The sequence below is a fragment of the Hypanus sabinus genome, unplaced genomic scaffold (assembly GCF_030144855.1).
Source record: "Hypanus sabinus isolate sHypSab1 unplaced genomic scaffold, sHypSab1.hap1 H_8, whole genome shotgun sequence".
In the NCBI taxonomy this organism is placed as follows: Eukaryota; Metazoa; Chordata; class Chondrichthyes; order Myliobatiformes; family Dasyatidae; genus Hypanus; species Hypanus sabinus.
Window position 1 is genome coordinate 601,718 of NW_026779049.1, and position 14,366 is coordinate 616,083.

Consider the following 14,366-nt stretch of genomic DNA (forward strand, 5'->3'; position numbering starts at 1 on the left):
TGACTGCAAGGCTGTTGCTGCAACTCCACTAAACTAGCCAGTATATCTCGCTCCTATATACCCTCTCGCCACCATCCAAGATTTTGTCAACAGTGATTGTGTTGTCAGCAAATTTATAGGTGGCATTTGAGCTGTGCCCAGCCGTGCAGGTTTCTAATTCCTGACTTCATCTTCAATTAGCTGCAGTGGCTAACCGTCAGTAAGCCTTGGCTGCAAGATCTGAGACATGCATTTATCTATACTGTCCAAAACTCCCAATGAGGGAATGCACCACTTATGATAGGGTAGGCTTTAGGATACGACTTTAATCTGAAGCCTTGAATATTCTTTAAGGTGCATATGAAAGATCCCACATTCTTTTGTCGCAGAAAAGCAAATGAATTTGACTTGTATTAAGAGCAATCACTCAGGTTTGCATAATGGAAACATGAAGAAAATCTGATTGCAGAGTCAATCAGGAATGGAGCAGCAAAGTTAATAGTTTAGTCATTTAAACTACGCTCATCCTGAACAACAAACACCCACTTTGGAGATTAAGGAATCTATTTAGTTACAGGCCAAATGCTCTTTGACACCAACGTTTCTAGTAATAGATTTGAATGGAAGCCAATAAATATGTCTAATTATACTCAGAACATGAATCCTTTCCAAAAAACAGTCATGTCCCAAATCACTGGTTTGATGCTTGATGAATCTGAAGACACCAAAAGCCCACTTCTTCACAGATACCTGCTAACCAAAATACACATGGCACCTCCAACTCCCAACTAAGACACAGTCCATGTTTGAGGTTAACTGGGTTTGTGACCAAAAAACGAAATGGATTAGATTTTTACTTCAGCAAAACTTTGTAATACCAAAAGATTGAAGATAGATGGGCACTGATTATTGTCATCTCTCTGTAGCCACTGCTTACTCAAACCTCTTTGACTGAAGCAAAACACAAAAATAAGATGGAGGAACTCAGCAGGTCAGCAGCATCTATGCAGGGAAATGGACAGTCAGCGTTTCTGGTCAAGATAATTCATCAAGACTTTAAAGGAGGAAAACTTCTTCAAGGTGGGCAAACCTTGAAGGGATTTCGCAACGGGGTAGCAAAATAGATACACAAGAATGCAAAAAAGCTGAAACCTGGAGTAAGACATTAAAAGCTAAAGGAACCCAGCAGGTCTACAGGAAAATGCAGAGTCGGTGCTTTGGGTCAAGACCAAGTCTCCAATGATCTGAACCATGGTAGTGTAGCGGAAAGCACCACACTTTAGGTTAAGACCAAGTCTCCACTGATGCTACCTAAAGCATGGTAGTGTAGTGGTTAGCACCACATATTACAGCTCAAGGCAATGGAGTTTGGAGTTCAATCCCGGCGTCCTCTGTAAGAAAGTTTCCATGAGGATGTCGGCTACTTCCGGGTGCTCTGGTTTCCTCCCACAGTCCAAAGAGGTACTGGGTAGTAGGTTAATTGGTCATTGTAAATTGTCCTGGGATTAGGCCTGGGGTAAATAGGTGCATTACTGGGCAGTGTGGCTCATTGGGCCAGAAGGACCTATATCTCTAACTAAATAAATTAAGTGCTTGATTTCAGTTCCCCCAGTTTTTGGTGACTTGCTCCTGGTTCCAGCATCTGCAGTCTCTTGTGTCTCCTCTTTGAAGGTAGCAGACTGCACTACAGTGAAGAGAACTGCTGAACTGGACGAGTTAGAAACCAACTGAAGTAGCGATAAGAACATATCTGACTATCTTTGTACCTCAGATTGCAATTGTTGATCCAAACCCTGAGCCCTAGTACAAACAGTAGGAAACGCAGAACAGTCAAACACACACAAAACGCAGATAAGTACTTTTATCTTCATCAAGATCCATTGCACTTTGATCAGCTGAGTATTAAAGCCAACTGATCAGGAACAAAATGCATATGGAGAGCCCAGATTGTATTATAGAATAACACAGCACAGGAAAAGGCCTTGGTTACTCACTCCAGTTAGTCTCACATTTCTCTTTCCCATCCCCAGATGTCAGTCCATGGTCTCCTCTACTGCCATGATGAGGCCACACTCAGATTGGAGGAACAACAGCTTGTATACCTTCTGGGTAGCCTCCAACCTGATGGCATGACCATCGATTTTCTGAACTTCTGGTAATAGCTACCCACTCCACCATTCCCCATTCTTGATCCCTGTCACACTTCCTAATCTTACATGCCCATCACCTCCCTCTGGTGCTCCCCCCTCCCATTCCCATTCTTCCATGGCCTTCTGATTCCAATCAGATTTTCCCTTTATCTCTTTCACCAATCGACTTCCCAGCTCTTTACTTCACCCCTCCCCCTCTCCCAGTTTCACCTATCTCCTGCCACCTTGTACTCCTTCCTCTCCCCCCCCCCCCCACCTTCTTAGTCTGACTCCTTCCCTCTTCCTTTCCGGTCCTGAAGAAGGGTCTCAGCCCAAAATGTTGACTCTTTACTTTTTTCCTTAGATGCTGCCTGATTTGCTGAGTTTCTCCAGTATTTTGTGTGTGTTGCTTTTGATTTCCAGCATCTACAGATTCTCTCATGTTTCCTTTGGTGTAATCTCTTTCTGCCTTCAGTTGGGTCTCAGGAATAAAAAGAAACGCTTTCACTTTACTCCAATGCCAGCCATGACTTAATGTTCAGCACTTGCTGAGAGAGACTATGGCTTCAACGCCGTCACCAAACGCGAACACAAGAGATTCTGCAGATGCTGGTAACACATACAAAGACCCGATCAAGTGCCTTGGCCCAAGAGATCAACTGTTTAATCCTTTCCATAGATGCTACCTGACCTGCTGAGCGTCCCCAGCACAAAGTGTGTATTGTTTTAGATTTTGCTTAAGATTTAGCATCTGCAGTACCTCTTGTGACTGTTTATTCCTTTGCATAAATGCTGCATGACCTGCTAAGTTCCTCCAGCATTTTGCATGTATTATACCAGAGGTGGATACTCCCAAAGCCAGTCCTAAGGGAGTACAACTAAATTATCAATCCATTTTAGGAGGAGACCTGTTTGCCCTCGCAAAGTTAGTATTCCAATCATAAGAGTTTACCTCAGTATCCTAATATCCTGGCCAATCCTTGGCCTTGATAGAGTGGATGTGGAGAGGATGGTTCCTATGGTGGGGGAGTCTAAGACCTGAGGACACAGGCTGAGAATAGAGGGGTGTACATTTAGAATGGGGATGAGGAGGAATTTCTTTAGCCAGAGAGTGGTGAATCTGTGGAATTTGTTGCCTCAGGCAGCTGTGGAGGCCAAGTCACTGGATATACTTAAGGCAGAGATCGATAGATTCTTGATAAGTTAGGGCATGATGGGATATGGAGAGAAGGCAGGAGACTGAGGCTGAGATGGGAAATGGCCTTAATATCTACACATTAAACAGAATTACTTAAAAAGCAGCTTATCTGGTTGTCATCACACTGCCCTACACTCAGCGGCACACCTGAACACCTGCTCATTAATGCAATTATCAAATCCGCCAATCATGTGGCAGCAATTCAATGCATAAAAGCATGCAGAAGTGGCCAAGAGGTTCAGTTGTTGCTCAGACCAAACATCAGAATTGGGAAGGAATGTGATCTAAGTGACTTTGACCATGGAATGATTGTTGGTGCCATACAGGGTGGTTGGAGTGCCTCAGAAACTGCTGATTTCCTTGGGATTTTCATGCACAACAGTCTCCAGAACAGGGGTTTCCAACAAAAAAAAATCCAATGAGTAGCAGCTTTGTGGGTAAAAATTCCTTGTTAACAAGAGAGGTCAGAGGAGAATGGCCAGACTGGTTCAAGCTGACAGGAAGATGAGAGTAACCCAAATAATCACATGTTACAACAGTGTGTGCAGAAGAGTATCTGTGAATGCACAGCATGACAAACCTTGAAGTGCATGAGGTACAGCAGAAGACCACCAACATACACATCCAGTGGCCACTTTATTACGTACAGGAGATAGGTAATGAAGTGTTCTCTGAGTGTAGTATGCAACTGTAAACTAGCCTCTCACTAAGACCTCAAGAAAGCAAACAACATAATGGGGTTATGTGCCGTGTCATATGACATGGGCGATCATCATCTTTCCATGTCCATGACTGTCCTTGGCAAATTTTTCTACACAAGTGTTTTGTCATTGCCTCCTTTTGGGCAATGAATTTATAAAGACAAGTGACCCCAGCCATTATCAATACTCATCAGAGATTGTCTGCCTGGCATCAGTGGTCACATAACCAGGAGTTTTTACTATCTCCCTCATGACCAAATGGGTTTCCACTGGGTGCCTCGGTTTCCTCCCACAGTCCAAAGACATACTAATGGGGACGTTAATTGGTCATCTTAAATTGTTCTGTGATTCGGCTAGGGTTAGATTGGAGGAATTGGTGGGCAGTGCAGCTTGAAGGGCCAGAAAGGCCTATTCAACAAATATCTCAACAAATAAATATGTTGGATTAACAAAGGAGGAGGAAACCTTTTTCTTTCCAACTGCAAAAAGTTTGTTTCCAGAAAACTTCTTTTGTCACTGCTTGCAAACGTGATGTTCCCCAGTAAATGACAATTACTTCAATTTGGTCGAGATCATCTCCCACCGTCTCCAATCATTCACCAGGATCAATTATCATTGTGCAATACTTGGAATACAGACGTACAGAATGCTCCTTGGTGTCATCACAACACACAACATTGCAACAGCAAGCATCCATTTAGTCCTACAAGCTTGTTCATGGCTAACTTGAGTCAACACTCATTAGGACAATATCAAGACTATCTGGGTGCTGAGAAGTTTTATTAGAATAGGACCAGCATTGAGTGACATTGTGGAGAGACAAGAGGCATTTAATAGAGGAGCTCTGATCTCAAAAGACATTCGATTTCTCAGAGGAGAGCGGCTAAACTGGAGATAACTTGTGCAATAACACATGGAAGATGGAGACAAGCAGGGAGTTCTAACAACTTGGATCACGATGCACAGAAAGGTGACAGAAGCACATTCAACACAATCTTTTTTTACACCCATCTTTAGCTGCTGCAGTGGCACCATTAGTGAGGGATGGCAAAACAGCATAATTACAGCAAACCCCTCACCATCTGCTAACTTATGGTTCAGAAATACTGGCTGCACAGTATCTGGCTCACAGAAAGCTTATGCTCATGCTCCCCTGTAGGCAATGGGACCCACATTCCTGAACACAGTGGGACCCAGCTTTCCTACAACCCCCCCCCCCCCCCCGTACACAGTGGGACCCAGCTTTCCCACACTCCCCTGCACACAGTGAGTTCCAGATACCCTACACTGCCCCCCTCCGGTACACCACCCAGCTTTCCTACACTCCCGCTCTCCCATGCTTCCCTCAACACCGCAAGGCCCTGATTTCATGTTCTGCTGAAGCACATTAATTTCTGTTTCTTGCTCTCCCTTTCAGCTTCATTGGAAAATTTATCATCCAACCACAGAATACTTAAAAAAAATCTGAACTGAAACTACTACATGTTGGAGTATTAATCAGAATAGCACTTAGTCCTGAAAGTTTGCCACTCCAGCTCCACCAAAGTTCCATGCATGCCAGATTAACAGTTTTATTATAGATATGCACCTCCAAGAAGACGTTGTTGTAGGGTTTGTAGGCTGGCGTGCCTCAATGACCCGGAGAGCGAAGTTGGCTGGAGTCAGGGCTTTATGCTTTAGCTCTTGGTAGGGTCACCCATGTCAAAGGGTAGAGGCCAGATCAAGAGTGGCCCACTGGTCCTCCAGGTTCAGGGGTTCAGCTCAGAGCTAACAACCCTCACTGGTCAAACAAAATTGTTATGGGAACAGCAATGAAGAATCCTTCCATACAGACAGAGATGGAGGACCATCATTGCTGCTCTAAGCACCAGCAGTAAGTATACATATGCAATATTAAAACTTTAAATGGGAAATTTGTAAAATACAAACTTAATAAGATTAATCAATTGTAACCAAATGATGAAATTAGTTGCATGAAAATCACTTACCTTCTTTGTTACTTTTATGGCTTCGTAATTCCTCAGACTTGTGAAAGTCAATGCTGGCATAAGCATTCAACACAGGACTGCTGTTTACTTGTGCGTAAAGCCTCTGCTGTGCGGTTGATGGTTCTGCCTGGCTGCTGTCTGTACCCAGATCCAGATCTATGTAGTTCAGGCCATTCTCGAAGCCAATCGACATGTGACGTGACATTCCCATGCATGGCTCCTCGGCGGCACTCCTACCCCTGCATTCTTCCACTGGCCAAACATTCTCAAAGGACGCCGAGCCACAGCGCTTCGCGTGGTCGGCAGAGGGCACAGGGGGAGGAGGGGCAGGAGATGTGGGCAAAAAGGTCTCAGAGCAGTGGCGTCGCCTCCCCTGAGGATTGGCACGGATCACTCTGGCTCCTCGGTGGCGGTCGGGGCTCAGTTCCGACACACCAGCGGGCTCCAGGGTGCTTTTGGGAGAAGGGCTGACGGTGTGATCCCCGCGCGGTGCCTTGCTGGGTTCCACATTGACGTACTCGGAGGCTGCCGCCGGCAGGTGCTGGAAAACGCCAGCTCGGGATCCAGGACTGGGCAGAGCCCGGGTGGTGCGGGTCTCAGCCCGGAACTCAATGCAGACGTACTCCCCTGGACTCTGAGGCTCTGGGCTTTCACGCCGGCGTGGCAAGGTATTTGCTTTGGCCACGTCAATAGAGAGACCAGTCGGGCGGCACCCACCCTTCCTACCCAGTCTGTGAGCCTGCTGGCCAGATGCAGACACAGAGGAAAGGCGGCGCCCTTCCACCTCCCCCAGGCTGTCACTACTGCCACCTGTGGAATAGGAAGAGGAGCAGGAGAGCTGGCTGCAGGGGGCAGGCTGCTTGTAGGAGCGGGGCAGCGAGCGGAAGCCATGGCGAGAGGTGTCCAGTAGCTCGCCTTGCTCCACACGGGGAGGGATTGGGGCATGGGGGCTCTCCGGAGGTGTACTGGAGGCCGAGCGGCTGCCGGGTGACATGTTCATGTAGTCCCCTACGTCTCCCAAGCCCAATTTGTGATCGATCGCTCGGGACCAGTCCTCGGGGGAGCAGCTCCCACTGGGTGACATAAGCATGTAGCCCCCTCCACAGCGGTCGTCAGGCTGGGGGCCCAGGATCTGCTGAGGAGCCGAGGCACCCTTTGGGTTCATGGCCACATAATCTCCTCCCTGGCCCTGAGCAGGCACCACCCCGGGCAGCATGGCCATGTACCCATTGTCTACAACATCCTTGCAAGCTCTCTCTGCTGGCTCAGGTGTTCTGGAGGTTCGCCAATTCCCCTTGCCTGCTAAGGCCTGCTTTCTCGGGCCACGCTCCCCCACCTCTTCCTCACCCTGACTGCAAGCTCGCCTTAGGACCTGCCGCGGCAGGGCACCTGCCTCAGCGGGAGCCGGCCTGCACAGCGCCACGTAGTCCCGGGGAGGGCCATCCAGTGGGAAGCACGCAGGGCTGGAGCCTAGCTCCCCCTCGCCGTCAGACGAGGACGGCGGGGAGGAGGAGGCAGAGGGGGAGGAGAGGCCGCGGTCAGCAGTCAAACCGAACACCAGACCTGCGGCATAGGGAGAGCGCCGGGAATAGGGGTCAGGGGTAGACCTGGTCTGGCCTAGTGGTGGGTGGGCCTTGCTCATCCCCTGTCGGCTGGGGACCAGCCCAGCACCAGGGGACAGGCTGGCAGGGACTTCATCAGCCGACGCAGGGCGGGAGGAGGAGGAGGAAGAAGAGGCTCCACTGCCGTCACTTGAGGTCCGTGCCCTGGCCGAGTTGCTGCGCTGGGCTGGCGAGGTGGTGTTGCTCCTCCTAGTGGAGAAGCCCACCTGGCTGGGTGGCAAGTTGGCCAGGTGGTACCGCCGGGTGGGCACAGATATGGGGTTGGAACTGGACGACTGGCTCTTGCTTCTCAGCCGAAACTCCTCGCTCATGGCCTTCATAGCTTCCAGGATGGTCTCGTGCATGTTCTGGGCGACCACCGAGTCGTCCACCTGCATCCAGAACTCACCGGGCCCCGTGACGGCCGAGCGGCCCACCTCCACGAAGAAGAAGTTGTCCGAGTGGCCACAGCGTCGGATGTTCATCAGCTGCAGCACCACGGCCGCGGCATCAGAGTTGAGCTTCACCAGGTTGATTGTCTTCTCAGTCAGGCACAGCCTGTAAATGCCACTCATGTTCCGTGACTGGCCCAGGCCCCGAGGGCGAAGGTTGACCTGCCAAACCTCCTTGAAAGCTGGGCCGGGTGCCACCGAGTAGTTAGAGTCTCCATTCTCCACGTGGCCTTTACCTGGAATTTAAAAAATAGGACTTAATGATATAGCACAAACTTCTTTCATCACATTTAATGACAGACAGCAGCATGGCAAAGCACTTCATAATCTATTTCATCCTTCTCTAAAGCTTCACCTGCCTCTTCTTGGATATAGGAACAGCAGTAGGAGAATCATAATCAGGTTTAATATCACTGGCATGTTTCATGAAATTTCTTGTATTTGTGAATTACAGTAAGTACATTTAAATAAGCAGTGCCAAAAAAAAACAGAAATAAAAAAGTAGTGAGGTAGTGTTCATGGATTCATTGACCATTCAGAATCAGATGGCAGAGGGAAAGAAACTGTTCCTGAATCATTGAGTGTGTGCCTTCAGGCTCCTGTACCTCCTCCCTGACGGTAACAATGAGAAGAGGGCATGTCCTGGGTGATGGGTGACCCTAACGATGGATGCTGCCTTTTTGAAGATGTCCTAGATATTACGGAGGCTAGTGCCCGCAATGGAGCTAAGTTAACAACTGTCTTTACCTTATTTTGAGCCTGTGAAGTATCCCCCCCCCCCCACCCATACCAGGGAGGTTTTGCAAGGGGATCCCAAGAAATCTTTAATTGGGAATAAAGAAGCAGTGTTTACTTTTCAATCTAATCCAGTGGTTTCTAACTTATTTTATGCCATTGGCCAATGCCATTATGCAAGGGGTCCTGTGGGCCCCAGGTTGGGAACCCCTGATCTTATCTATGCTGAGTTTACCCTGGGTCTGCTTGATGGGACAATCAGAGAAAACTCTACTCCATATTTAAGCCTTGGTCAATTAACTCCTATCTAATGTACTTCAAATCTGATTTCTAGTTCAATACTGTTCGAGATACAAGACCGTTTATCATCATTCTTCAGTACATGAATGTGAAGGAGAACGAAATGATTGTTACACTCGATCTGATGCAGCATTAAAAAAAACAACAACTTGGGGCATGGTGGCTAGCACAACGCTTTCCAGTATCGTTGCCTCTAAGGAGCTTTACGTTCTCCCCGTGACTGTGTGGGTTTTCTTCAGGCACTCCAGTTTCCTCACACAGTCCAAAGATGCATCGGTTGGTAAGTTAATTGATCATTGTAAATTGGTCTGTGAGCAGGTTAGGATTAAATCGGGGGATAGCTGGGCGGTGTGACTTGATGGACTCCATGTACCTATTCCATGCTGTATCTCAATAAATAAACAAACAATAAGAAATAAATAAGCATAAAGAACAAGAGTTAAAAAACACAATAAATATAAAAGCAATCCTATAAAACACGAGATACAAATAAATGTTGTAACCATAAGCACTAGAGATTCTACAGATGCTGGAAATGCAGAGCAACACACAAATTGCTGGAGGAACTCAGCAGATTAGCAACATCAAGAGAAATGAATAAACAGTCAACATTTCGGGTTTGGACCCTTCTTCAGTCCTGAGTTCCTCTGGCATTTTGCTTTGTACACACGGACTGTTTCTACGTACATGAAGTGACACTAGGTGATGTAGTGGTGGTGTGATAAGTTAATGGGGGGAGGTGTGATCAGCCTGGAGACTTGAACGTAGCTGTCTTTGAGTCTGGTGGTCCTGGCATGGATGCTATGTAGCCTCGTCCCTGATGGAGTAGGGCAAACAGTCCATTAGTAGGGTGTGTGGGATCCTTCATGATATTACTCTTAGTAACAAACAATGTAAGCTCAGTTAACATTCTAAATTGATTGTCAGCCTCTCTCAGTGTTGGACAGTTTCTGTGCAATGAAAGCTGCTACATGCAAGTGAAAATAAAAGTCATAGTCACACAATGGAAATTCAGCTCATCAAACCAGTACCAATTCTTTAAAACTTAATCTCACTTAGTGTCATAGCACAGAAACAGGCCCTTCTGCCCATCTAATCTGTGCCAAACCATTTAAACTGCCTGCTCCCATCAGCCTGCTCTGGGCCCATAGCCTTCCATCCCCTTCCTATCCATGTACCTATCCTAATTTCTCTTAAACATTGAAATTGAGCTCATATGCACCTCTTGCGCTGGCAGCTCGTTCCACACTCTCACATGCTTCCCCCTTGTAGTCCGCTTAAAATTTTCACCTTTCACCTTTAACCTATGACCTCTGGTTGTCATCCCTCCCAGCATCAGCAGAAAAAGCCTGCCTGCATTTACCCTATCTATACCCCTCATAGTTTTGCATATCTCTGTCAAATCTCCCCGTCTTCTGTGCTCCAGGGAGTAAAGTTCCAATTGCTTCCTATCTCCCATTTAACCCCCTCCCATCCCTCAGATCATAAACCTATTCAGCTCTGGATGATCATATAGCTCATGCTCAGTAAATGTTCTGTGAAGGAGACTGACTCTCAACATTGTCTGAAAGTCATGATGCTGGCCTTTCCAACTTGCTGAGTCACTCAGCAAATTTGTTTGTGCACCTTGTTTTGTGTGTGGTTTGAATCATCTAATCTCGAAGCACAGAAGCAAGCCATATGGCCTATCATGCTCTGTCAGCTTATTTCCTCCCACCCCCAGATTCTTTGTCCTCTCCATCCCAATATTCCCTCAAATATTTACCAAAGCCTTTCTTAAAAGTTGCTGCTGCATTTGATTCCTCCAACCATTTATTAAAGGGATGCGTTACCAATAATGAAGAAGAGATAGAGCCTAAGAAAGTCTCCCTGATCTTTTATTCCCTTAAAACCGTATTCTTCTCTCAGTAGAAACACTGTCAGTGGAACTAGTTTTGCCTTCTTTTCTCTACGATAACATTTTGAACCACTTCGGGAAACTTCCCCAAGGCTTCTCTGCTCGTATTGTCACTTGTCTATACCCTCTAATCAATTAAAGGGATGGAAGGGTGCATGAAGTAAATGTATTATAAAAGTACACATATGACACCATATACAACCCTGAGATTCATTTTCTTGCAGGCATTCAGAACGAAGAAGTACAATGAAAAACCACAAAGAAGGCACACACTCAACAAGACAGGAACAGCTTCTTCCCCTCTGCTCCAATTTCTGAATGGACATTGAATCCATGAACGCTAACTCACTACTTTTTTATTTCCATTTCCGCACTACTTATTTAACTATTTAATACATACTTATTGTAATTCACATCTTTTGCTATTATTATGTTTCACATTATACTGCTGCCTCAATGACAAAATTTCACCACATATGCTGGCGATATTAAACCTGATTTTGATTGCCAACAACCAATGTGCAAAACACAAACTGCAAACAAACAAACAAATAAATAAATAAATAAATAAATAGCACTGAGAACAAGATTTGTCGAGTCCTTGAAAATGAGTCCACAGGCTGTGTCAGTGATCAGTTCAGTGTTGAGGTGAGTGAAGTTATCCACAAGGGTTTGGGAGCCTGATGACTGAAGGGTAAAAAAATCAACAGACCATAAGATATACAAGGAGAATTCAGCCATTTTGCCCATCAAGTCTGCTCCATCATTTCATGCTCTTAGTCCCAATCTCCCGCCTTCTCCCCACATAAAGCCTCAATTGTTCCTCAGCCTGGTGGTGTGGGACCCAAGGCTCCTGTAATACCTTCCCAATGGCAGCACAGAGAACAGAGCCTGGATGGTGGGGTAAGTTTTAAAAACCAAGGCCTGTTCAACTGAGCAGTAGAGATGGGAGGGCAGAGGAAGCAGTGAACACAAGGGTGATAGATCAAAGTTCAAAGTAAATATATTATCAATGTACATATATGTCACCATATATAACCCCAAGATTAATTTTCTTGAGGGCATCAGTAAATCAAAAGAATAATAACCATAAAAGAACCAAAGAAAGACTGTCCAACTAGGGTGTTCAACCAGAGTGGAAACAAGAACAAACCATGCAAATACAAAAAGAAGAAATAATAATAAATAAGCTATAAATCTCAAGAACATAAGATGAAGAACCCTCAAAAGAGAGTCCATTGGTTGTGGGAACATTCAATGATGGGGCAAGTGAAGTTGAGTAAAGTTATCCCCTTTAGTTCAAGAACCTGCTGGTTGAGGAGTAGTAACTGTTCCTAAACCTGGTGTGTGAGATTAACAATGGAGGAGGAAGAAGAAGAATGCCCTTAAATCCTGGTGGACTCATCGGGGCGCCATCATGACAAGCTTTTTGCACTGATCTTATTGGTGATTGCTCATCATGTGGCATTTCTGTAACATTCTCCAGTTTTTTTTTTACGAAGTCAAGTGGCTAGCTCAACACTAACAATGGAGGAGGACACCAAATATATTCTCCCTTTTGACTCTAATGGTATATGCACTTGCTAAAGTACAGAACTACTATACAGATTATAGCAACACACACAAAATGCTGGTGGAACGCAGCAGGTCAGGCAGCATCTATAAGGAGAAGCACTATCGATGTTTCGGGCCGAGACCCTTCGTCAGGACTAACGAATACAGATTATATATCGTCAACTTCCAATCCATTTGGTCAGCAGGAAATGAGTTTGTAAAGCTTATGTGAACTTACAACCCTCATTGCCTGGCCAATTTTCACCTTCCCAGCCCATGGAACCTCCAAGAGGACCATGACCTTGTTGTGGTTTGGAGGCTAGTGTGCCTCAAAGACCCAGAGAGCTGTACTGGCTGGAGGCAGAGCTTTATACCTTGGTTTTTGGTAGGGTCATGCCAAACAGGTTAAAGGGTAGAGGCTAGACTAAGAATGGTCCACTGGTCCTCCAGGTTGGGGGGTTGAGCACAGGGCTAACAATCCTGAATGGTCAAACAAAACTGTTACAGAAACAGCAATTAAGAATCCTTCTAGATCTGAATATGATGGTATTCCTGGGTCTCAACCCAGGACTTAGATGGCTGACAGTAGTGAAAACCAAGAAAAAGATACTGACACAATGAACACCACCAGATTTGGAGGACCTTCACTGCTGCCCTAAACACCAGAGGCGTAATGGGTAGTAAGTAAGTACGCAAGTCCGAGCCCATGGAACACAAAACTCAGTTTTACAGAATCCTTAAACGGCTGGACATAGACAGGAGTTAAATAGTGATTTTACAAAATACAATAATATCAGCTAACATCAGCAGAGAATTTACCCAACAGGTGTGAGTTAGTATTAATGGCTCAAGTGAACCTTGGGGCAAATAAGAATTGATTTCACCCTCAAACATATTCAGCATCTGTAGACACATCTCTGATATTTGCCTCACCTTAGAGCAGGCAATTCTGAACTGTAATATCCTCATACCCTCTGGATAAATAATCCTTTCCCGCTGGATTGTTTACTATTTATTTATTGAGATACAGCATGGAATAAGCCCTTCCACCCCTTCGAGCCTCACTGTCCAACAACCTCCTGATTTAATCCTAGCCTAATCACGGGATGATTTACAATAACCTATTAACCTACTAATTGGTATATCTCTAGACTGTGGAAGGAAACTGGAGCACCCAGAGAAAAGCCATGCATTCCACGGGAGGGACAGCGGAATTGAATTCCAAACTTTGATGCCCCGAGCTGCAATAGTCTTGCACTAACCGTTACGCTAACGTGGTTTATTAGTGATCTTGCACCAACAGACCATCACCACCCCCCCCACCCCAACCGCACAAATCTGGACTCAACTTGTTGTCAATATTTTTACTGTCTACCTTATCAACCCCATTCACGTTTGGTCCTTTATCAAACCACCCTTTAGCCTCTAGGAAAAAGATACTCAGACTATTCAGATTATTATTGGATCCCCTCTGTTATTGCCAAGAGCTGCAGTTTATTCCAATGTACCTGACTTTTATAACTGTTTAGTTCTGATATTTTCATTGCAAATATTTCTTCTTACACCACCCCCACTGCCCTTGTATAAACAAGATTTTTCCTGAAATTTCCTATTGACTTTATTGATGAGAATTCCACTTCTGGTCCACTTAAAAACTGAAGTGCCCCCCATGGGAAAAGTTTTTAAAATCAGCCTTGCACCTTGCGGTAAAAGATATAGTGGGAGTCAAAGCAGCAAGAGAAGATGTGGCTAAGACATTTTAACCTTGATTCAACATCTATGGCGCGTAGGAGTACTTAGATTAAACAAATACACATATACACATAAATACA

The 14,366-nt window shown here is 45.6% G+C and overlaps 1 protein-coding gene across 1 annotated transcript in view; it reads right to left on the reverse strand.

The window, feature by feature from the left end:
- The window catches only part of LOC132386085 (insulin receptor substrate 1-like), a 134,776-nt gene that overhangs the window by 104,139 nt on the left and 16,271 nt on the right, over positions 1 to 14,366 (reverse strand). The window contains exon 2 of the mRNA XM_059958380.1: positions 5,996 to 8,284. Coding sequence (XP_059814363.1) covers positions 5,996 to 8,284 — 2,289 coding nt within the window. The remainder of the gene's footprint in view (positions 1 to 5,995; positions 8,285 to 14,366) is intronic.